Source organism: Podarcis raffonei, chromosome 2 (genome assembly GCF_027172205.1).
Source record: "Podarcis raffonei isolate rPodRaf1 chromosome 2, rPodRaf1.pri, whole genome shotgun sequence".
Lineage (NCBI taxonomy): Eukaryota > Metazoa > Chordata > Lepidosauria > Squamata > Lacertidae > Podarcis > Podarcis raffonei.
This window is the reverse complement of record NC_070603.1, coordinates 35,236,113-35,259,915: the sequence shown is the minus strand read 5'-3', so window position 1 is coordinate 35,259,915 and position 23,803 is coordinate 35,236,113. Positions and strand designations below refer to the sequence as shown.

Below are 23,803 nucleotides of genomic sequence, written 5' to 3'. Positions count from 1 at the left end.
ATAGTTTAATATCCTGGTTCTAGGCAGCAACTAAAACAACCCCCCAAATTTCAACTTGAGGCCTCAGTTGAAACTAACACCCAACAGCCACTGAGAAATAGCTCCTCTCCTAGGAGCCTTTACTGGAGAGAATTGGTAACTTCCCTGTAGAAGCATGGAAATGGCCTTTCCTCCTGTTCTGGCTTATATTTTAGGACCATGTTCCCAAGTCCTTTGCTATTCCCTTAAGAATACATACAAAGGGCCCTGAATAGATTGGCTAGGCCGCCAGCCAAATTGCAGTCCCAGAGGTGGTCATCCTTCTGATCACATGTTAGTCAAAATCCCGCCAAGTTAGTATCCTTACTGGTAGTAGTGTCTTTGACAAAAAGGCTGATCATGTGGCTCAAAGGTGGTCTCCTTTTGGTGATGAAGGAGAGTTTCCCAAGCATCGTCTCCTTCACCATCTCATCTGATGGCAGCCGGTAAAGGGCCAAGTAGTTCTCCTGCTTGAAAAGCTCTTTGGCACCAGGTGTAAAGCCTGGGGGAGGGGGAAAAAAGTAATATGGGAGGCGAACTCTTGGACAACAGGAATCCCAAGGAATATGGCGCTGCTCTCCAAGTTCATCTGCCATTCTCCTCTGCCTATGATCATTGCCTAAAGAACTGCCTTGCCTCATATAACCACCTAGCAGAATTGACTCATGCGTATACGCGCAGTGCCAGGAAATAAATAAAACAATTCAAACACGGAAATAGCAGGAGAGAGCTGGAGAGTCCTCGTGGCTCACAAGGAGACCCTCCCCCAGAGCCCAAAGAGGACGTCAGTGAGGGCAGATGAGGCCCCAAAGAGTCAGGGGCTTTGTTTATGCTACTGCAACCTCCCCGCCTAACAGGTGAATGTGCGGGGTAGCGCAACAGCAACAGCCGCTTTCCCGCATGACTTCCAGCCTCCTGCCGGCCCCAGAGCTTCAATTCCAGCTGAGGATTTTTAATAATAATAATAATAATAATAATAATAATAATAATAATAATAATTTATTATTTATACCCCGCCCATCTGGCTGAGTTTCCCCAGCCACTCTGGGCGGCTTCCAATCGAGTGTTAAAAACAATACAGCATTAAATATTAAAAACTTCCCTAAACAGGGACTAACTTCAAGCACTGATTCAAGATTATCAGTTACCTCTTCTTTTTCCCCTCGGATGCATATTTATGGCATGGGTTAGAGAAAGAACAGCCAAGAGGGCATTTAAAGAGTGTTTGGAGGGTGCTTCCCATTTTACATGATTTCACTTGTGTGCGCAGGGGCCCAGAACGTAACCCACGCATACGTTGAGAGTCCCCTGTGCTAACACACAGCAAAGTTACAGTGGCACCCCCCACCAGCTGACCTCTCCGCCTCTGCCCTCCTCACCTATGAGCCTAGCCAGCTCACAGAGTCCCCACGGAATATGGACAGGCAACACGGCATTGTGCGTCTCCTGCAAGGCGATGTTGCAGAGGTGGTCAGAGAATCGGCACAGGCGCTCCGTCACGCTGGCGTTGCACAAGTTAAGCAGCACGTTCAAGCCCAGGGGCTTCAGGGAGGTCAAGTGCATCTGCCAGTTGGAGTCGTCAAACTGGATGCAGGAGGGGTTCTGCTGGTCTTGGGAGAGGCTCAGCATCTCCAAGTGGTAATCGCACACAAAGTCTTCCGCCTCGCATGCCAGGCCCTCGCTGTCAGCCTCAACCTGGCTCAACATTCAAGAAACGCAAAGTCAAAAGTTAAGGTGCCATCATTCGTTCCCCTTTCAGAGGGGGAGAAAAATTCAGAAATGGTTGGTGCACAACTTGCAGGCTACATCAGTGGTGGGGAAGCTTTGACACTGCAGATGCTCTTTGACTATAAAACCCATCAGACCCAGCCAGCAAGGTCAAAGGTCAGGGATGATGGGAGTTGTGATTCAAGAATGTCTGGGGACCCAAAGCTGAGAAAGACTGGGTTAGAGCTTGTGGATGGGAAGTCAATGACTTAACACAGATGTTGCCTAAACCCACTGAAATCAATAGGCTTGAGTGACTCAGGCACTACTGGATTGGCACCAGAAACTTTTTACTTGCTCTAACATTGCATAACAATGACCAGCAAAGCCACTCAACTAGAAACTTGCACATGAAATGAGTCCTGCTTCTCTAACCTATTGGTTCTGCCATCCTCTGTTGTGTATTCTCCTAAAGCAGGAATGGAGGACTTGTGGACCTGTAAATGTTGCTAGATGTCAACTTCTATCATCCTTGACATCTGCAGGGCTTTGGTTTCCTACCTAGGAACTACAAACAGCCCTCAGAGCTCTTTAATTTAATTGGCAGAATAATTAGCATCCTGAAAAACCTTCGGTCTCTCTACAGACAGACATATAGGCACAAGGCCTTAAATCATAAATCTAGCTAGGTAGCCACATGCAAATCAGTCCGTGGTGCTTTGGGACAGCAGGCACTTATAGTTTCCCCTAAGACACACTTATTCCTTTTGCCCTAAGAAGAGGAGTTTTCAAATGCTCTTTCTTCCTCTCTCATGTTCACAACTCTTACCCTCCCGCCTTATCTACCGATGACTCCTTAGCAGACTAGGACGCCACCTTTTTCCTAACTGGACAAGACAACCTCCTGACCTCTGCAGCCTTTGGCATTCCTTACCTGCATGGGCTCCTCCTCCCCGCCCTCGATGTCCTTACTAAAGCTCACATTGGATCCCGAAGGGTGTTTGCTGCGGCTGGTTGGCTTCTTGTGAGTATGAGCCTCAGAAGACTTTGGGGTGTTGCCGCTAGACCACTCCGCTCTGTCTTGCTCATTGGTGATGTGAACGATGTCTGACAAAGGCCCCGAGAGCAGAGCGTCCCTTTCGTGGGGCTGTAATACAGCATAAGAAGAGTTAAGCAGAGAAACACCTGTGAGTCGAACAGGAAGAGGAAAAATGCATTACGTAGCGACTTCAGGACCCCAGAAGACTTGGTTTATCCTTCCAGGTGAAGGGGGAAGTTGGACCCGGTTTTAAGACAGAAACTGCCTTGGTCACTAAAGTGGACAACTTGTGGCAGATGATGGGGGGACGAGTGAACTTTTTGATTCTCCAGATTCCCAATATTAATTCCAATTTATTCATTTGTTGCTCACTGTTTTAATCATACTGACTGAAATGAAGGGGGGTATATGTGTGAATTATGTATTATTATTATTATTATTATTATTATTATTATTATTATTATTAATGTTTTGTTGGTTGGTTCACCATGGTATTGCTGCTTTTTTACTGTTCAATTTTGTCTTTTGTTGTTGTTGTTGCTTTTTCCTCCCCTAGGAGCCACTACTGAGTTGATTATGTAAAATAAAGCAAGTCCCAAATTTTCAAACTAAATAAATAGTGGTGGCAAATAATTTATTTGTTTATTTATTTACATGCCGCTTTTCAAAACTAAAATTTACAAAGCGCTTTGCAGTAACAGTATAAAAACCAATAGCATCCAATAAAACAATAGAAAGTCAGCTAAAATTAGAAAGCAAACTGGAAGCAGTTTATCAAAGGATAGACAAAGCAGACCAGGTTTTTTTTTATTAACTGAAAATCCCAGCTAAGAATGAGGCTGAGTACACCCTCCTGGGGAACAAGCTTCATTCCAAATTGTTGGGCAACTGTGAAGAAGGGCCCTGCTCTGAGGAGATGCCAGTAATGCACTGCTAGAGGGTGACAGCCTGAAAGGGGTCTCTCTGGCAGATGTTAAGACACAAGAGGGTTGAGGGGTTTCTATAAGAAACTGGGGAGAAAAGAAGGCAGAATTTCTTGACAAACCAGACTCTGTGGTCCAAAAAGCTGTCTCTCACCTCTTCGTCCAATTCTGGGTGGCAGAAGGAGCGTGTGGAGAGTTCATCTGTCAGGTCTTCATGGCTGCTATGAGGAGGTTCCACTTTACCACTGAAGAACAAAACCGTCTCTGGACTGGGATTAGGCCAGGACAGAATTCCTTGCTTATCCACACAGCAAAGCACCTAAAAACAGGCCCAAGACATCCCACAACACCCCAGGGACACACAAAAAACTATTGGCAAGACTGTGCATGAATCACCGAGGCAGATAAATATCAGCCGTATCACCTCAGCCTTCAAGCACAATGGATAGCAGAAGGAAAGGCCCTTTCTGAGTAGCCTCCCATCCCTGGAGACTTCCCTTAATGCTACCAAATGCAGCACTAACCTCCTCAACATCTCTGTCAGTTTAATGTGCAGGTGCCACCACAAGATAGTTTAAAGATAGGGTGGCTCAGTGGCAAGCAGCCTCCCCAGTTTAGTGATAAGCCATCTAAGGCCAAGAAACATTATAGCTGAAGAAAGCAAAATGTGACCTTTGTCAGTGTCCTTTATGACTCACTACCACAGGTTTCCCAGGCTGCTCCACATAGGACAATCTCCTGAAAACTATCTATGCTATGTGCAGGAATGAGGAATGCTACCAAAAAAAAGAAAGAGAGAGGGCAGAAGGCACAACTCTAGAATGAGTACTTGGAGTGTAAATGCTTCCAAGGCACAAAACAGTAAGTTCAGATTTATATGTGATTAATCTAAACAGAAAGTGCTTGGGTCTATCACATTTTTCCCTGACCAGCAGATACTACTGTCAGTTGCTTGAAGCAAGAAACAGCTAGCTAGCCCATCCAGGTCATAAGAGCTTGCCCAAGGTTACTGCAGAAATCTGACCTCCTGTGTTTCAGACATCAGGGTCAAGCTGAATGTATTATCTAAGTCACTAACTCAGAAATATCCAGCTAACAATACAGACGCCCTCATGGGATTTAGAAGAATCTTTTGGAAGCTGCCATGATATGGAGTCAGGCAATTGGCCTATCTAGCTTAATGTTCTCCAGGATGTCAGACAAGAGGACATCTGCAGCCCGACTTGGAAAAGCATATGCTCTACCACTGAGCTATAGCCCTTGCCCTGTAAAAGAAACAGGAAACCTAAGGACCCAGCAGGCAGACCCTGCAACTAGGATGCTCACTGTCAGATCGCTCCTTGCAATTATACTTACTGTGACAGATCCCAGGCTGTGAAGCAAACTAGAGGTGAAGGTGAGGGTTGGAGACCTGCCCTTCAGAACATCCAGGAAGTGGCTCCAGATACACCGCATCATTTCCTGCCAAAAAAAAGGGGGGGGGAATTGGACATGAATGGATACACAAAGTGAAGGAAAAGAGGCAAGGAGTTTCAGTTCATTGTGAAATGAGATCCATCTCCAGAAAAGGCAGGACTACAGGAAAGTGCGCTGCTTCACATTTCTGAAGGAAGGAAGGTAGAGCCTGCTGTACATAAACAAGAGATCTGGTGCTTGAAGAAACTCGATGAGATGATCAATACGCAGGTTGTACAAAATGCTTGTAGCATGGGGTTTCATTTATAAGGTTCACTCGATGGATTTCCATGCCGCATTGTGGTTTATTGTTCAGTCCCGTATTCTGGGCTGCTCAGAGAACGTCACTAAGGAGCAATGACACAATCTAATATTGGAGGCAAACTGGTGGAAAAGCAGGCTATAATTTATTTATTTCCAATATTTCACACCACTTAACCCAATTAAAATACAACAACAGAGTATCTTAAAAACAAGTTAATAAAACACAAGCACACTGTACCAAAAAAAAAAAAAATTGGAAGCAGAGTCTACAAAAACCTGGGTAAATATGCAAATTCTAAAGAGGCATTTAAAAGTCATTATCCTCTTCGTCACATTAATTACCGGGGGGGGGGCATTCTAAAGAGTAGGCACTAACACCAAGAAGGCCCACTTCCATGTTGTCATAAGGTAACAATCCACTGCATCATTTATTATTTTCATGTGTATATTGGCTGTCTGCTAAAACACAATGAACTGACTGACTTTTGGCAATCCACTGGTCATGGAATGACCAGCAGGGTCTCCTCAGAAGTTCTTAAAGATTGGCCTGGTCTGTGTCTGCCAGATATCCTGGTCCCAAGTTGCTTAGGGTTTTAAATGTTAGTACCAAAACCTGGAATTTGGCTCACTAGCCAATAGGCAGCCAACACAGTGTATTCTTATCATCAGTATTATCAGTTAAATGCTATAGATGGGTTCAATTTTGGGTAACAATTTATTGAAAATTTACCAAGAAAATTTACTGCCACAGTATTTCCCACCCTCCCACCCAATCCTTGGTGTAGTTACTACAGAAGTCAATGAGCAGCCCAAATTGGTCCTTGCTTCTGACTGAGAAAAGCAAGACGTGCCGCCAAGAAATCATTTTGATTCCATTTGACTAAATTACGTTTTTGGTGGGCAAGAGTGAAGCAAGGACAAACTGCCTTCTGGAGTTCATTGTGATGAAGTCTGAGCATCTATGAAAGTACAGCTGCAGAGAAGGGCAGACATATTGAGGTGGTCAAGGTGCTACCCCAAGTGTGGAGAACCTGTGGCCCTCCAGATGTTGCTGAACTAAAATTCTCAGTAGCCCTGGCCACTAGTCATGCTGGCTGGGGCTGATGGGAGTTGCAGTTCAACAACATCAGCAGAGCTAACTACAAAAATAGACTGCAACACAGAGGCTCCAGGGTCAACTTAGAAATCTCAGCCCTTCTGTTTCCCCCCTGTCCAGTTCAATAAAAACATATGAGCGTGATTTCCATTCTTCCTCTTCCCACTTTGATTTTGATGATTTGTCTATATGAAAGTCTGTCCAAGTCCCTGTGATACTTACCAGTCTCTCTCAGTCAGCTATTTCCACCCAGAAGGGCAATCAATATAGGATTTGAAACTCAGCTTGTTTAAGATTCAGATTTTAAACATTCTAGGCAACCACAGGCTTGAATCACAAGGCCTTTCGCTCTCAGACAATCAAAGGGAACTGTGAGCATCTGCTATGAGAAAGAGCATGGGGGGGTGGGGAAGTGTGCATCCGGCATGCGAAGCGCAGGAGGAGCAAACGAAAGCGCCAACAAAGCAAGAGACACCAGCAGCAGGATATAAGCACAAGTGGGCAAGCAGATCACAGAGAGAGAGGATGGAGAGGATCTTACGGCACTGTGCAACACCACAAGAACAAGATGCAAGACTGGTTAATAAAATAGTACCTGGGTAGATACCACCTCTGTGTAGCTGCTCAGTGTGTCCTCTGAGAACTTAGCCAGCTGCAGCAAGAGAACAAATTGGTTACTATCAAGGTGCTGAGAAATGATGCATGAGGAACATCCCTTGGAAAACATTTTTTCCACCAGTGGAAGATATGGATGAGAAATGGGCTTTGCTCTGCAGGACCTGAACAGAATCCAGAACCCTGCCTTGGCTACGCTTTGTCCAAGTCAAGAATTAGAACCCAAATGACACTTGTCCTTTTTTCTGAGTATCTTCGAGAGATGGAATCAGTGAAGGAAACTCGAGGTTCATCTTGGACTGGTGTCTCGATGTAGAAGAAGATAGTATTTGATCTGAACTGGGTACATTACCCCCATTCAAAATGGTCAGGAGGAGCGTCAAATACAAAGGTGGCCCACAAGAAGGTTTGAAGAGGAAACTGGGGGAAAGGTGATGGAAAGAAAGGAACAGCATCATGCAGAATGAGAGAACAAGAGCTCAGATCCAATAGGTGAAGGGAAGGCCAGGAGAAGACAGGAGGACACATGATCCAAGAGCCTGATCAAGGAGGAAAGGGCTGTAGCTGCTATATTCCAAACAGATTTGGGGGGAAATAGATACAAGAGAGGATGCTACTCTAAGTCAAGATGGAACTAAGACACAAACAAGCATTCAGGTGACAGCGATGCAGAATCACATCTGAAATTTAATCACAGAGGGGGAAAGAACTGGCAGGATAGAGAAAGCAAACATGAAAACAACTGGGAGCACAAGTGTGGGTGACAGGGAACATGGAGGTGCTGGCAACAAGGTGGGGAAAGGGGGAAGAGGAAGAGAAGGAACTTAAGCTTTACATGCCTGCAGAAATGGAGAAGAGAGAGAGAGAGAAGAGGGCAGTGAATGGAAGAGACACAAGTAACATCTGGAGTGGTAGGAATCAACTGACAGATGAACCATCTGCCCCCTTTCTCCCGTCACACAGAAGACAAAAAGCCTCTCCTATTATTCTTGCACCCCAGAGATTGGGGGGGGGAGAACCCACACAAAATCTGGCTTTACAGATATTAGACAATTATTAAGAAGACTTTGCAGAACAGTCAAAAGCTAGAGCCCAAATACTGGCTGCAGCAGGCAAGCAGGCACTTGGACCTACCATCTCCGTTGTTCAAGCCTTTCGGAGAAATTATTCAAAGCTGAGAGCTGAAACCCAGCAGCTTGTCCATCAGGGCTTCCTACCACCCCCATTTTGCCCATTCCCCAAACCTAACAGACCCGTGTCAGTTCTACTTCCAACTATTCTGTTGAATGATGGGTGGCATATAAAGAATACTATATTATTATTATTATTATTATTATTATTATTATTATTATTATTACTACTACTACTACTACTACTACTACTACTACTATTACTACTATTACTACTACTACTACTATGTTCGCCTCCCCACCCCATGGCAATACTTCCACTTGTACCCACAACTGATCCAGTTTCAAAGGTTCACAGGGCAAAATGGAAAAACACAGGCCCACTATATTTGTATTTTTCAGACCTAGGAAACATCTGTGAACTCCCCTCTTGTCTCAGTAGTCCAGAATTGCCTTTACCCAGTCCACCCTCTTCCCAACAACATGATGTTGTAGAAGTACCTACCAGGGAAGTGGGTGAGGTCTTGCTCATCTGGGCCAGGACTCTGGCTTCACCAAAGGCAGTGGCAAGAATCCACAGGACAGGGAACAGCAGCGGGAGGATGGGCAGGACCCCATTGACCTGTGAAGGCATTCCAGGTCTCCAGTTAGCATAGCTGAAGATTGGCTCCGTCACTTCCCCAACAGCAGCACACACACACACACACACACACACACACCCCAGTGAGCAGGAACCGCTTGCTCACAAGAACATTATTACTTATACTTCCAAGATGTGTCCAGCACTCAAGATCAATGGACAGATGTGCAAAGAAACACACACACACGTAAAGAAGAGATGAGGTTAAATGAACATCACTGTGCTTCCAAGGCCACTTCTGCTATTCTGTCTGGACATGTATGGGCTGCAGATGATCAGTGTTCCTCTGTAGATTTAAAGTGCTGATCACCTACAAACCCATCATGGTACTTTTAAACTGAAAGGAAAAGCTACAGTTTCCATATGAATCTCAGATGTGAAAGGAAACTTCATCAAAACAAGCATATGGAAGTCCAAGAGGAGAGAGGTTTCTAGACACAGGCTAAGCCTGAACACTTCACTAACAAATATCCCCACAGGGAAAAAAAGAACCGAAGTGAAGAGCCCTTCAGAAGGTAAACTGCATTTAGACCACAGAAGCTTCTTGGTGAATTAGTGTTTAAAATCAATTTTACATCCACATCATAGCTAGGTGGATTTGCATCAAGCATGTACACGTACACGTACACACACACACACACACACACACGCACACACACACCAGTATAGCCCAGAAAGGTATGTCTTTCCTGATACAGGGAAACTAACTGAAGTTCAGAGAAAATAAAAACACATTCTTCTATTTTACCTGCAGCTGAAGCAATGTGTATTGCCAAGGGACAACTCCAGGAGCCATGAAAACAAAGCGTATGGCATTGGTGATCAGGAAACCAATCTGCCGTTTAAGGAAAGGAGACAGCATTAGAAGCCCCTATATGTAAATCACTATGATAGGTGTAGCTATATCACTTAAAACACTACAGAAACACCTTCTGGTTATTATTACATTAAAGCAATCAGAGCTTCAATGGCCCAAGCCATTTGAAAAAGGTAAATGTCTCCCAGAACTGATCAGGAAGCTGCCTAACACCAAGGAGCATTCGTCAAACTGGCTCAGCACCAACCATCAGAAGGCTCTCCAGGGTCTCTGGCAGGGGACACTCCCAGTCCTACCTGGAGATGATGGACTGAATACAAGACCTTCTGCATGCAAAGCAGGTGTCCTACAACTGTGTTGGAAATAAAAGTTTAAAAATCTAAATCTAAAAAAGGAATAGAACTGTAGAATTGGAAGGGATGAGGTTTATGTAGCCCAAGCCCCTGTAATGTAGGAATCTTTTGCCCCATGACCCTGAGATTAAGAGTTTCATGCTTTCTACCAACTGAGCCATCCCAAGCCCTATAAGTAGTGACTAATTTTGGATGTGACAAAAAATGCATTACTTAATGGAGCCTGTTTACTTCATTTGCCTTAAAAAAAATTTGCCTAAAAATGATGCATACTATACATATAAACTGGAGTCTGAGAATCCAGGGCTTGCCATGATCATCCATGGATTTTACCAAATTCTCTTCTGTGAACAAACCAAGTAATTCCAATATTCTACCACTGAATGCAGAGCTCCAAAGAGTATGACCAATACCCAAAACCAATCAAGAACCCACTGCATGAGTTAGAACTGCTCAGATCACAGGAAGTTGTAGTCAAATGCAATGGTCCCAGCCACCTGGAACCTGAGTGGACCAAGCCTGGTCACAAAAAGCAGCTCATCAATAGGACGTACCAGCACAATGGGAACGGCAAGCTTGAGCATCACCGACTGTACAGTGAACCTTTCGTTATCCAGAGCGGTCACGGAACGTGACAAAGCCATGTCTAAACATAACCTGAAAAATAACAAAATATTTACAGAGGATTTTGCAAAGTTCCAGGTATTTATTGCTTTCTTTCTTTTACCTCCCAGCTTTATACAGCAAACCACTATATGGGACTGGTATATTCCATCCAAAGAGTTGATTTGTCAGACGGCAATACTTAAATATTGTACTGCAGAGATTTTTTATGACTATAATGTATTCTTGTGGTTATAACTGAACACAGGATGGATTGAACATATTTTATTTGTTTATTTCAAATACCGCATTTTTCGCTCCATAAGGTGCACCTGACCATAAGGCACACCTACTTTTGGGGGGTGGATTAAAAAAAAATACCCCCCAAACAGTCTGGGGGGAAGCGGTGAGGCTGCGAGCAGCCTTGCTGCTTCTCCCGGAGTTTGCGGGGCTGGCGGGGGAAGCCCGGGTTCCCCCTGCCCAACCCCAGGGACCACACATTCGCTCCATAAGACCCACAGACATTTCCCCTTAGATTTTAGGGGGGGGTGCATCTTATGGAGCGAAAAATACGGTATGTAACTTGTCCTTCCTCCCCAAAGGGAGCTCAAGGCAGATCACAAAAACAGAATCAGATGAAAACAATTGAAAAGCAGCACTATAGCATATATTCAAGGAAACAGTTAAAACCAGCAGTGTAAAAATGTCATAAAACTCTCAGCCCAAAGCCTGGATAACTAAGTATTTTTTTCAAAAAGGTTTTTGCATGTTTACTGAACACATATGAAAATGGGGGGGGTGCCCTATTTTCATTGGGAGTTCGTTCCATAGCCAGGAAGCCACCACTAAGAATGCCCTGTTTCAGATGAATTCTCCATCCATTCTGCTACCTTACTTCAAATTTCAGTAACAAAGTGTCCTCACATTGAACTTACCTGACATTGTCAATCACTGGTGTTTTTGTGACACGGAAGAGTCGATACTGTTGTGGATTCTGAGGTCCCTTCTTCACCTCCCCATTTGGAGACGGTGGAGGAGAAAAGGGGGGAAAGAGATCCCCAGGCTCCAGGACAATGTGCTCATCATCCTGTTAGAAGAATGGGAGGCAAAAGCTGAAAACGGGCAAACTCAGGGATCCTTTGGAGAACTCTTGCTTCTTAAAGCAACAGAATTTATATATTGCCAACTCATGGCAATCCCTACACTATTGCACTCATTTCAGATACACATAATGCTTCTGAGCATTAAATGCCATGTTGTGCCCTGCCTGGACTGCTTATCTGAATGGCCAGCACATCTCCATTTACTGACTAACTCTCTAAACCAGGGGTGGGCAATCCGTGGCGCTCCAGTTGTTTGTGACTCGCAACTCCCATCAGCCCCAGCCAGCAAGGCCAAAAGCCCAGGGATGATGGGAACCAATAAGATTTCAGACATACACAGCTTTGCACAACTTCTTATCTCTCACCAAAGACCTAAATCACAGTTCTCACATACTTTACAGCCCTTACCAGTTTTTTCCCCCCTAGAAAAATAGGTGCCGGTAGTCACCATGAAGTTCTAGTTACAGGTAGGTGGCCATGTTGGTCTGCCGTAGTCGAAACAAAACAAAATAAATAAAATAAAAAATTCATTCCAGTAGCACCTTAAACTGAGTTAGTTATGAGTATGAGCTTTCATGTGCATGCACGAAAGAAGCGTGCATCTGAAGAAGTGTGCATGCACACGAAAGCTCATACCCATAACTAACTTAGTTGGTCTCTAAGCTGCTACTGGAAGGAATTTTATTTTTTGTTATTTTTATTTTATTTTGTTTCACCATGAAGTTGTTACAGTAAGTGTCACACTTTTTAACCAAAAGAAGGAGGTGCCCTTGAATACCCACTGGGGAAAAAGCACTGGCCCTTATAATACTTAGGACCCTGGTGCAAAGAGAGAAGAAACTTGAGTTACCTTAATCCCTCTGAGAGAAGTGAAGGACTCCTGCCCTGGCCTCAGGGCAACGACATCACCCGTTACTAACAAGCTGACTGGAAGATTGACAAGATGGCCGTCCCGGTAGACCCAGTGGAGTGACCAGGAGGGAGCAAAGGGCATGTGAAGGTCAGGGTACATAGAGTTTGTCCAGCTCAGCTCTTTGCCATCCTTCAAGGCATCTGGAAAGTAGATTAGCAGAAGAGGTATGGTGGTGCCATGGCCAGAGGGGGTGGGCTTTGGGTGAGAAGCCACATCCCCCACTACGGCAGGAATCCATTCTGGATGCATCTTAGTGCATGGATTGCCTTACTTGCATGAATGCACCTTTAAAAAAATGTAAACAGTATCTGCAAAGGTGGTGCTTGGGTAGCAGTGAAACTATAAGGACTGCCCCACGGCAATCCTGACAAAGATCACCCTTCTGAAGCTGCAATTTGCACCAGGAAGGAAGCCTCCACTGGTACCAAAGCAGCTCCAGGGCACGACTTTCCTCAAGACTATGGTGGGGAAGAAGTTAAACTCCTCCTCCCCCTCTCTTTCCACCCCCTGTAGTCAAACTGCTACTCAAGCCCCCTTGCAGCTGCTATTTACATTCTCCTAAATCATGAAAGCGCAGAGTTAATGTCACTTCTGGTTCGATCCTCACACAGACCGTGTGGCTTCCAGCAGCTGTCCTCAAATATTCCCCCTGTAGGGCAGGCAGCAGGAGCCTCCACATCTTTGGAAAAGCAGTGTATGTATTTGCCTATGGGAGAGTGGACAGGGTGGAGTGGGGAGCGGTGGGGGCAGCAAGGAAAGGAGGCTCCTGCAAATGACAATGGGGAAAACAGTTCCCCCATTCCCCTGATAGTGCGAGGATGTACAGGTGAAAGTGGTAGTTACAGGTAGGTAGCCGTGTTGGTCTGCTGTAGTCAAAACAAAATAAAAAAATTCCTTCCAGTACCACCTTAGAGAACAACTGAAACTGTATCTTCAGTGTATCTGGAGAAGTGTGCATGCACACGAAAGCTCCTACCAGTAACAAACTTAGTTGGTCTCTAAGGTGCTACTGGAAGGTGAAAAGTGTTGTTAATCTTTTGTGTTGGGAATCCGGAAGAGGAGAGAATACACTTGGCTGCTGGAAAAACGGGGTGCCAAATGAGAGAGGGGAAGAAAGGGCAAACCTAGCCTAGTACATTTGTCCTGTGAATAAGTCATAAGGGTAGACTATGAAGGTATGGTAGGGGGAGAACTGACAGCTGTGGTTGTGATGGAAGACAAGGATAGTTCTCGGGTGTTAAAGGGACAAGATTCCATACGACCATGATATGAAAGCAACAATTGCCCCTAATTAAGAATTTGCTTTTTTAGGCATTACATAAAAACTAATGGACAGTAGGCACTAAAATTACGGCGAGGATGTGGTTACACAGGATAGCAAACAGGAGCGAGGGGCAGTGTGGGGAGAGAGGCGGCCTCACCATTTATCCTGCCAATGATGTCCCGGAGTCTCTTCTCGACCTCCTGGCGCTTTAGCCTCTCTTGCCGTCCAATCAAGAGGACGTCGAGCAGCACCAAGAGGAACAGGGCCAAGGCATTCACAATTTCAGAACCTTCACTGTTCAAAGCAAAACATCGGAGGTTGCAGGCAGCTGAATAAAGTAATGAAATATACGTCCCCATGTGGCTGTCCTGGCAGGAGTCGCAAGAAGGAAAGTCTCTAGCCCAAGAGCAGCTGGCATGGTGGGGCAGAGGCACTTACAGAACATGAGCTCCTGGCAGGTGAGTCTATGCTGCTTACTGGGAGTGGGAGGGACAAGACGGCAGCAAGGATGCAGTGGGTGCAAATGCACCAAGCAAGGCGGTCCAGTGTTTCTGCTGGTCCAGTTGCACCATGCTGCTCTCCCTGCTGCCTTGCTTCTCCTGGTAAGAAACAGCAACTCATGTGCTGGGAGATCAGGTAAGCACCTCCTCCACCCCACCCCACCTGCTACTGACAAGGGCACGGAACCTTTTGCACCTTCTAGGCTGGTCTGTATTATCCAGCTTAATTCAAATCAGGATCGCTAAACCCATTAAAAATCCTTTGAGGGGTCTGGATTAAACACCGCCATCATATTCATAAAATTAAAAGCAAAATGTTCATCGGTTGTTGCTTTGGCACCCTGTACACCCACATGGGTGACATGTAAAAATATTCCTTCGTTCATCTAAATATGCAGCTCAGTTGCAGTCATCTGACTCATAACATAATGCCACACGGAAGACTGCCAAGGATGGACAGGGCTCCTATGCCTTTAATAGATTCAAATCACAATATGAAATCCGGCAGGTTAAAAACATCCCCAATCCTTCTGCTTGTTAGAAATCTCCTTGTGCCAGCAGCTATATTAAAAACAAAAACAAAAAAACCACCCAAACACCTTTTCAAAGCCAGTCATTGGCAGCCCAAGCACTCTATGCTGAACTGGATGTCCATCCCGCACTTGGAAGACACATGTCAGGGACTGTACTGAGGAGGAATGGTGGGAGCCTCCCCCTCCCCCTGTTCCTGATCAGGATCCTGAATCTTCCCAGGAGCAGTGGGACAGTATAGATTTGGAACAGTGGTTTGCAGAGGGACACAGATCAAAAGGCAGAAGCTGGGAAGTACTGGATGGGGAACAGTTAGGAGGAGGAGAACTGGGAAACAGAATTAACAGACACACTGTTGCTTGAAAGCATCCATCCACTCAGCCCAAGGTCAAGGAGAGCAGATAAGGTGGCAGCACAGAAAGCAGTGGTTGAGAGATCAGGTTACAAGATGCGGTAGTGACGTGGGTGACTAGGGAGGAAGTTGGTGTAACCCTTAATTGGGAGCACCTTCATTCCTAGGAATGGATTCTTTGTTCTCTCGCTGAGATCATTAAAGTTTCTAACTGGTAGGAGACTCTTTGTTCTACTTATCTACTGCCAAAGGAGGGAAGGAAGCAGATTCCCTGAAGCCTGACAACACTTTAACAAGTGCCCTGCAGGAATCCTTCCAACAAAAAAACCATATGAGTGCATCTCATAAACCAATGAAGAGGGAAATAATGTGAGGTCAGAGAGAAATTAGGTAGGTGCCCTGACAAGTCTGCTGGTTTAAGCCAAAAGGCCACTTTGTCTCCATTACAAATCCACCAATGTGCTTAGATCTTCAACAGAAGCCCTATTCCGTGTTCCGTCACTGGTGGGTCTATAGGATGAGATCTTATTGGTGATCTGCGCATTTTATGGAATTCTTTGGTTTGGAGCGTACGTTTGGCTCCCTCCCTGTCTATCTTTAGACACTAGGCAAACACACTTCCACAACCTAGGTGGAAACTGGTTATTGGTTTCAATCATCTGGTGTGATCTGGTTTGGAGTTTTGTTTGCGACTGTTTTGGTTTTTTACTGTTTTATGGAATTGTTAATGATTGAATGTTAGCAGCTTTCAGGGTCATTTATGGACAGAATATTGCAGTAAAACGATCTATGAGATAGCATACCTTCCTTGTGGTTGGCTCCCATAACAGCATAATAGTATCAGCACTGTCAGCAGCATCAGGGATGCCCCTGGCCAATGGAAACAGGAACAGCGGTTGCCATGGTGCAGGAAACTGGCTCGCCACACCTCCTACCAAAAAGAAAAGGAAGTGCAAAGGAGGAGAGAGACTACATCAACAAAATGGAACCTGCTTAAAGTGGACGACGAGAGAGTAGTAGAGAGAGACAGCGACAGACGTTACCACCACTGGAAATGAACACTGTCTACTAAGGTTATCTCTGATCATTCACTTGCTGCACTGCCTTACCCCATATGTGCCAACTCGAATGTATCTGCAGACCAGGCACTATTACAGGTGCCACATAATGTGTGTTTCCACAGTTGTAAGAAATTGATCTTTTAGTGTGGCAGCACCTATACTTCGGAACTCCCTGCTTATTGACATCTGGCAGGCAAGCGCATTTGCTACAGACTTTTCAGCATCTGCTTAGAACATTTTTCTTTAGGCAAGCCAATCCAGACATGCAGGTGTTGTCGCGTTTTAACCTTTTAAATTTTAATAACCTTTCAAATGTTTTTATTACTTGCTTTTAACTGCTTTTCATTTATAATTTCAACATTTCCTGTAAACTGCTGTATATAAATTCGGTTAAATAAAATAAGTAAATAGACAATTCTCTATCATTTCGGTATACAGTGGTACCTTGGGTTAAGAATTTTATTCATTCCAGAGGTCCGTTCTTAACCTGAAACTGTTCTTAACCTGAGGTACCAATTTAGCTAATGGGGCCTCCCACTGCCGCCGCTCAATTTCTGTTCTCATCCTGAAGCAAAGTTCTTAACCCGAGGTACTATTTCTGGGTTAGCGGAGTCTGTAACGTGAAGCATCTGTAACCTGAAGCGTCTGTAACCCGAGGTACCACTGTAGATGATATGAACCGCCATGTCAGCGCCACTGAACACTTGAACACGCTCTTTTGCAGAGGAGCAAAGAATTCACAGTTCCACTAATGGTTCTGTGAACTGGTCACAGTAGGGAAGGCCACTGGGGCGGGGTCCCTAGAACCACCACCACTAGCTCTGAATACTCAGATTAAGGCACCAGGCTGGGTGAGGAAGGAGGCAGGCCTCGTTGTGCTGGGGTACACAGCAACCTGGAAGTGCCCAACCTTCTTCTAGTCCTCTGCCCTTGGTGTTGCTGCCATAGTCCCACAACATCAGGAGAACTGGCACCACCATCACGGCTCCAGCTCCAGCTGCCCATTTTGGAAGCAGCTAAGTGCCACCTTTCAGAAGTGCCCCCTTTCAGGAATGGGAAAAGTCTTGCTTTCTCCAAGGATCTGTCTGCAAAATTTACCTTACAAAGAAATACGTAACGTTTTCTTGAAAACAACTCACTGACATGCAGCAAAATGCCGTGCTTACCTTCCAGGAAATCACCTTCTTCCTTTCCTTCTGATGCCCCTCCAGAAGTGCCGACAGCTGGTCTCTCAGTGTAGTCAGAGCCTTCGTTGTGGTCAGACCCAAATTTGAAGTCATTTCATCCTGGACAACAAAAGTTTTGCACACCAAATGTAGTGTTTCTCTATCACTGTTTCTCTGCTCTGCTATCATAGGCTGCTTAAGACACCAGTGAGCTGTGCCTTCCAGCACAGCAGAAAATTTGGTGCAAAACAACGTCTAGCAAATCCATTATACCTTAGCATACCTGCCCTCCCTTTGTCAAACATTACAGAAAACTTTCCACAACAGGGCAGCTGAGTCCTCCTAGGGTAAACTGATCAGCATTCTCTGGAGATCAATCTCACAAACAGCTACAGACTACCTGCATGCAAAACGTACCCAGTTCCTAGACAGCCTGTTATGGCTCAAGCATAGGTACCATACAAATAAATTTCCACCATTCTGGAAGAATGTATCCTAGACTAATTATATACCAACCAGGGTGGATTTGATTTAAATCACTACTCAGTAAGACTTGAGTTAAATCGGGGTTTTTTACAGAAAGACTCATTCTTGCTGGTATCATCTTAATATTGATAACCAGAGGAAGGTTTTGTTTTTGAAATAATAAATTTTCAGAGTAGTTTTTACAATTATATCAAAAATTACTGATTTGGTTATACTCTTAGAAATACATAATTATGAAATTGTTGTGAGGTTTAACAAGTTAACTGTTTAAATTTGGACAACTTTTCTGCTGTACTTTATTGGAAGGAGAAAAATAATCATTTCCTTAATAACAATTTAAACAATTTATTTAACTAAAACAATAACCTTATAGCGTATGTATCCATGTTTGTTAACTGATGTGGTTAAACAATAAAAAAAACCTTAGACTGAGTTTCAGCACACAAGAAAAACTTAAAACAAATTCTTATTTCCTGATGGAATACCCTTTGGACTATAATGTAACTTAAATAGAAAACTATCTTTAGAAAGATTTTTCCTCCAAAGCATTTTATTTTAAAAATCCAATTTAAATCAAAAACATCCAATTTAAATTTTTTAAAAAATCCAATTTAAATTAAACAATCTGTTTTTTAAATATATATATTTTTAAAAAATCATTGATTTTTATCCACCCTGATACCAACACTGTGCCACAGAGAAACATACACATACTAGGTTTGGTATGCCCACCCAGGAAAGAATGGTCGCAACCTGAGTTTGCCTGCATGCCCCTTTCCCTTCTGGTGCTGTTGGTATTGCATCTTGCTCCCTCCGGCAGTGCAAGCAAATGAGACTCATGCACAGCAATAAAAGTTCTGCCCCCGTTCCCCACCACTGCTTTTTCCAACCCAATAGGCTGTGTCTGTTCCTCAAGGCCACAGAGAACCACTGCTCTTACGCAACCCTGTGGCAGAATCCACTAGGAAGTTCTCCTAAACAAGCCACATCAAAAGGTCCACAAATGACAACATTTTGGAGATCCCAAGTCGCAAGGTGGTTAGATTGGTCTCAACTAGGGCCAGGGCCTTTTCAGTACTGGCCCCGACTTGGTGGAATGCTCTGTCACAAGAGACTAGGTCCCTGCGGGACTTTTCCGCAGGGCCTGCAAGACAGAGCTGTTCCGCCTGGCCTTTGGTTTGGACTCAGTCTGACCCTTATGTTTCCCTCTCCGTATGGTTTTGATCTATGGGCTACTTTTAAAATGAGGCTGCATTTTAAATTGCATTTTAACCTGTATTTTAAATTGGTTCCCCCCCCCTATGTTGTACTGTAATTTTACTGGTGTTAGCCACCCTGAGCCCGGCTCTGGCCAGGGAGGGCGGGGTATAAATAAAATTTATTATTATTATTATTAAAACAGAAAATGCATGAAAGCACACAAGTGCTCTTATGCAACTCCTGACCCCTTCAGGGCAGGTTGCACTGGGGAACATGCCCCGTGTTTGTCAGTGAGAAGGAGGGTGCCATTTGGCTGTCTGGTCTCGAAAATAACAGACGAAGCCCTATTGTAAGGATGTAAGTAAAGAGCCGAAAAACTGACAGCCAGCATTTTAAATAAGGGTGAGCCCTGGATTACTGGCAGCTGCAACTACTTCTAGGAAGGTGTTGATGATGCCTCTTCCCAGGAACATGTTTCTCCAAGCTGTGGTGAGGAAGGCTCCCCTGCCAGGGATGCGTGAAGCTCAGCTGTCAAAAGAGGAAAGGTTTCTATACAGTCAGCACAGTCCCACACCACTTCTTAGAAGACCAGCTTTAACCAGACAGACAGACAAACTTTCTGAGGCTGCCGTCTAGCTATGGCTCTCCTGTGAAACTGCAAATCCCTCTGCAGCAAAATGAACATCTAAAATAAGCTAACTCTCATGAAGCACAAGCCATGATACTGCATCCCTGTCAGAACTAAGAATAAAACCTGACGTAATTCTCCTTCTGCTTGGCTGGTTTTAGGGATTAGAAGAAAACGGCTCCCCTGTTTCTGTTGGACGTGGACCAGATTACATCAATGCGTGGCAAAACGTATGCTTCCCACCACCACCACAATCACTGCCACTTCAAAAAAAGGGGGGGGGAGATATAAACAGGATTCCTGGCAGCACACGTTAATGCGAGCCTTGCAGGTTCTGTGATGGCAGGAGACATCTTTGCAGAGTTAACAGAATTCTTAGTGGGAGGAAACAGAACCAAGAGACTGAATCTCTTTCCTTTGGAGGTTTTTCAAAAGTAAGTATTTGCTAGCCATGTGTCATGAAATTAAAACACGCCTGCTTCTTTGGAGGAAAGCAATGACAAACCTAGACAGCATCTTAAAAAGCAGAAACATCACCTTGCCAACAAAGGTCCGCATAGTTAAAGCTATGGTTATCCCAGTAGTGATGTATGGAAGTGAGAGCTGGACCATAAAGAAGGCTGATCGCCGAAGAATTTATGCTTTTGAATTATGGTACTGGAGGAGACTCTTGAGAGTCCCATGGACTGCAAGAAGATCAAACCTACCCATTCTTAAGGAAATCAGCCCTGAGTGCTCACTGGAAGGAGAGATCCTGAAGCTGAGGCTCCAATACTTTGGCCACCTCATGAGAAGAGAAGACTCCCTGGAAAAGACCCTGATTTTGGGAAAGTTTGAGGGCACAAGGAGAAGGGGACGACAGAGGACTAGATGGTTGGATAGTGTTCTCGAAGCTACCAGCATGAGTTTGACCAAACTGCGGGAGGAAGTGGAAGACAGGAGTGCCTGGCGTGCTCTGGTCCATGGGTTCACGAAGAGTCGGACACGACTAAACGACTAAACAACAACAGCCATGTGTTAGGAACAGACTTCCTAACTTTGGAAAGAGACTACTTGATCCAGGAGTCTCATCTATGCTGAATGATTCTAACTTTGGCAAAAATATATGCACAAGTATTCAACAGTTGCTCCATCAGCACTAGGGTCCTTGAGTGGTTGCCACTGGGCCAAATAACAAGAGCAAGGACGGATAGCCTATAGCCCTCCAGTGCCAGCTCTAATCAGTCCCAAGCAGAAGGATTTAGATCAATGATTCCCAAAATCCACCCCGCCCCACACAGACCACTTAATGATTTTATCCCCTGCCGGTTGTAGAAGAAGAGTTTGGATTTGATATCCTGCTTTATCACTACGTGCTCTACTAGATGCTGTATGGTTTTCAGCTGTGTTTGTGTTGCTTCTTTTATTTCTTATATTTGCACTTTATTAAAATAAATAAAGTCCTTTGAATTCCACAGAATTCAGATTGCCAGTGTTCTTCACAGACATGCCGTGGACTAGCTGAATGAAACTCTCAGTTTCCACGGACCACAACCTGGGAACCTCAAAGCAAGACATCAAGGAAGCTTGAATGCCAGTGTGAATCACACTTCCTTCTATTCTCCTACTATCAAATCCTTCCATCAACATACTGACTCTACAAGTCCTGCCCACTTTTTGCCTTGCACTGCTCACTTAATCATTTCAGTAAATTGCCAAATTTATTGTGGTGTAGAATATGAAGACATCTCTAGGTAGGACTGGCAATGTCCCGCGTCTGAAACTCTAGAACAGCTATCTGCCAGTGTAGACACTACTGAGTTAAGTTAGCCAAAGATCTAACTTACCAAAAGGTAGTTTCCTATGTTACCGGAGGATCTTTTTCTTATTTATATCTTTTTAAAAATACATAATTTAGATCTTCACATAGGGGTGTGTTAGGAATTCATCACATATTATGATAATAAAAAATAATGTCTACACACTGGGATACACCTCAAAAGCATAAGAGCCATTCAGGTTTGAAGTCCATGGAACCACTGCAGGAATAGTCTGGATTATGTGCTTGAGCTAGAAGTCCAGCTTTCACACATTATGTGGAACACTGCATGTATACAGAGGAGCACCTACTAACTCCCATAGCAGCATGAGGAGCCGAAGCAATTTTCTTTATTCCAAGTACCACAAGTCTCTCAAATTTTCAGTTTGGAGACTACAAAAAAACTCAGTTCTGACATGCTTTTCGGTTAGACTCTAGAGGCTCTCAGCTTCTTACAGCACCACGCAACAGCAAACAAACAGCAGCAGCAGGGTTCTCCATTTAATACGTGTCCTCTCTAAACCCTTTGGTAAGTGAAGAAAGCTAGTTTCTTTCCTGTCAGGGAGAAGATGAGCAGAAGCTCGCTATTCTCTATTAGCTTCCAAGGTCTCAAAATTATTTTACTTAAACAAGATAATGACACGAGAGCTCACGACTGCACCTTGAGAAATCTGAACAAGAATCTTGAGGGCAGCTTTCCCATTGTATTCCTGCATCAGTTTCATTTTCTGACACTTTGGACACTGCCAATGTGCACAGGTTGATCCTGCATTTTCTTCTTCCTTGTCCTACTCACATCTATTAAGGCACAAGTGGAGAAAAATAATATACTGAGCAGCCTGAATTTTTACAGTTTGTGTGTATAAAAAAAAATACCTTCACACAAAGTTGTATTCATTCAATCTCATTCATTCCTTCACAAAAATCATGCTCAAAGCAGCTTACAAAACAAAGAAACAAAAACCAGGTATGCACTAGAATCAACCAGTTAGTCCCTAAGGTGCCATGGCAGTTTCTATCGTTTTTGCAGGCATCGCTTATCACTCTACCCTTTAGCGGTTTGGGGCTTTGCAGCTAATTCCCCAGAATCTGGATATAGTAGAAACCCTTCTGGCACAGAAAAACGCAAGGTGGCAGGGATTATAACTGAAAAGCAAAGTGGCGACACAGCTCAGGATTGGTTCCAAAATGAATTCAATAAGTTAGGAAGGAGAATGCTGAGTAGGACAATGCAATTGTGTTCTCAGCACTGGCGCCTGCTACATAGTCTGTATTTATTTTCCAACACGATAAGCAGTTGCTCATCGCCCAGCACTAACATTCGTCCGTTTCGCTGAGCAGATATTTCAAGTTTAAATAAGCCTAAACCTCCATTCGTAAAGAGATGAATGGCTGCAGTAGAAGCACCAAGTGCTCTGCATTGATTACATAGCAAGCAAGATTGATCTAGCCTATGGTGCTGTGTCTCAACCGCCAACTGTGTGTGTGTGTGTGCGCGCGCGCACGCGTGCACACACACATACACACACACATATGCATGTATATAGACACTTCCTAGTGGTATGGACAAGACACCCGCACCCTGCCTCTGACTGTCACTCTGCAATCCCAATTTGCCAGAAAACAAGCAATGGTGGCTGTTAGCAAAGTAGTCGTCTCTCAAGGGAACTCAAAACTCTAGGATTATGCTGTAAGTTGTGAGGTTATGCTCAATGGCACAACTATGAAAGAAAGAGTAAATTATAATGGAAAGGTAAATGGAAATCAAACCAGCTGAGGGATCTGAAATCATCTTCTGTTGGTTCCCCTTTCATAGTTGTGCACATTGCAGGTTTAATCCCCTTATGGGACAACTGCATATTCCAGCATTGCAGGGGATTGGACTAGGGTCCCTTCCAACTCTACAATTCTATGACTCCAGTGTTCTGAGACTCCACACACACATACATACATACATACATAGATACATACATACATACAGGTGCAGTAGATGGGCAGTAGGAAAATTGACTAGGAAAGGGTCATCTAGTCCAACCCCCTACAATGTAGGAATCTCAACTGGATCATACATGACAGTGTAGACATCACCTATATGTGAGAATCTCTCCACAGTCGGTTCTGCATTAAGATAACATCTTCTA

The 23,803-nt window shown here is 44.3% G+C and overlaps 1 protein-coding gene across 6 annotated transcripts in view; it reads right to left on the bottom strand.

Moving 5' to 3' along the window:
- The window catches only part of TMEM94 (transmembrane protein 94), a 73,119-nt gene that overhangs the window by 23,274 nt on the left and 26,042 nt on the right, over window positions 1-23,803 (bottom strand). For 5 of the 6 annotated variants that reach the window (XM_053375882.1, XM_053375884.1, XM_053375881.1 and 2 more), the window contains 14 exons: window positions 17,551-17,670; window positions 16,127-16,254; window positions 14,098-14,234; window positions 12,614-12,816; window positions 11,596-11,747; window positions 10,612-10,714; window positions 9,636-9,722; window positions 8,753-8,869; window positions 7,098-7,154; window positions 5,044-5,148; window positions 3,842-4,006; window positions 2,660-2,872; window positions 1,398-1,713; window positions 347-520 (listed from right to left, as the gene is read on the bottom strand). In XM_053375882.1, the coding sequence (XP_053231857.1) occupies window positions 347-520; window positions 1,398-1,713; window positions 2,660-2,872; window positions 3,842-4,006; window positions 5,044-5,148; window positions 7,098-7,154; window positions 8,753-8,869; window positions 9,636-9,722; window positions 10,612-10,714; window positions 11,596-11,747; window positions 12,614-12,816; window positions 14,098-14,234; window positions 16,127-16,254; window positions 17,551-17,670 (2,077 nt within the window). The remainder of the gene's footprint in view (window positions 1-346; window positions 521-1,397; window positions 1,714-2,659; window positions 2,873-3,841; window positions 4,007-5,043; window positions 5,149-7,097; window positions 7,155-8,752; window positions 8,870-9,635; window positions 9,723-10,611; window positions 10,715-11,595; window positions 11,748-12,613; window positions 12,817-14,097; window positions 14,235-16,126; window positions 16,255-17,550; window positions 17,671-23,803) is intronic. The other variant, XM_053375883.1, reaches the window with a different exon arrangement.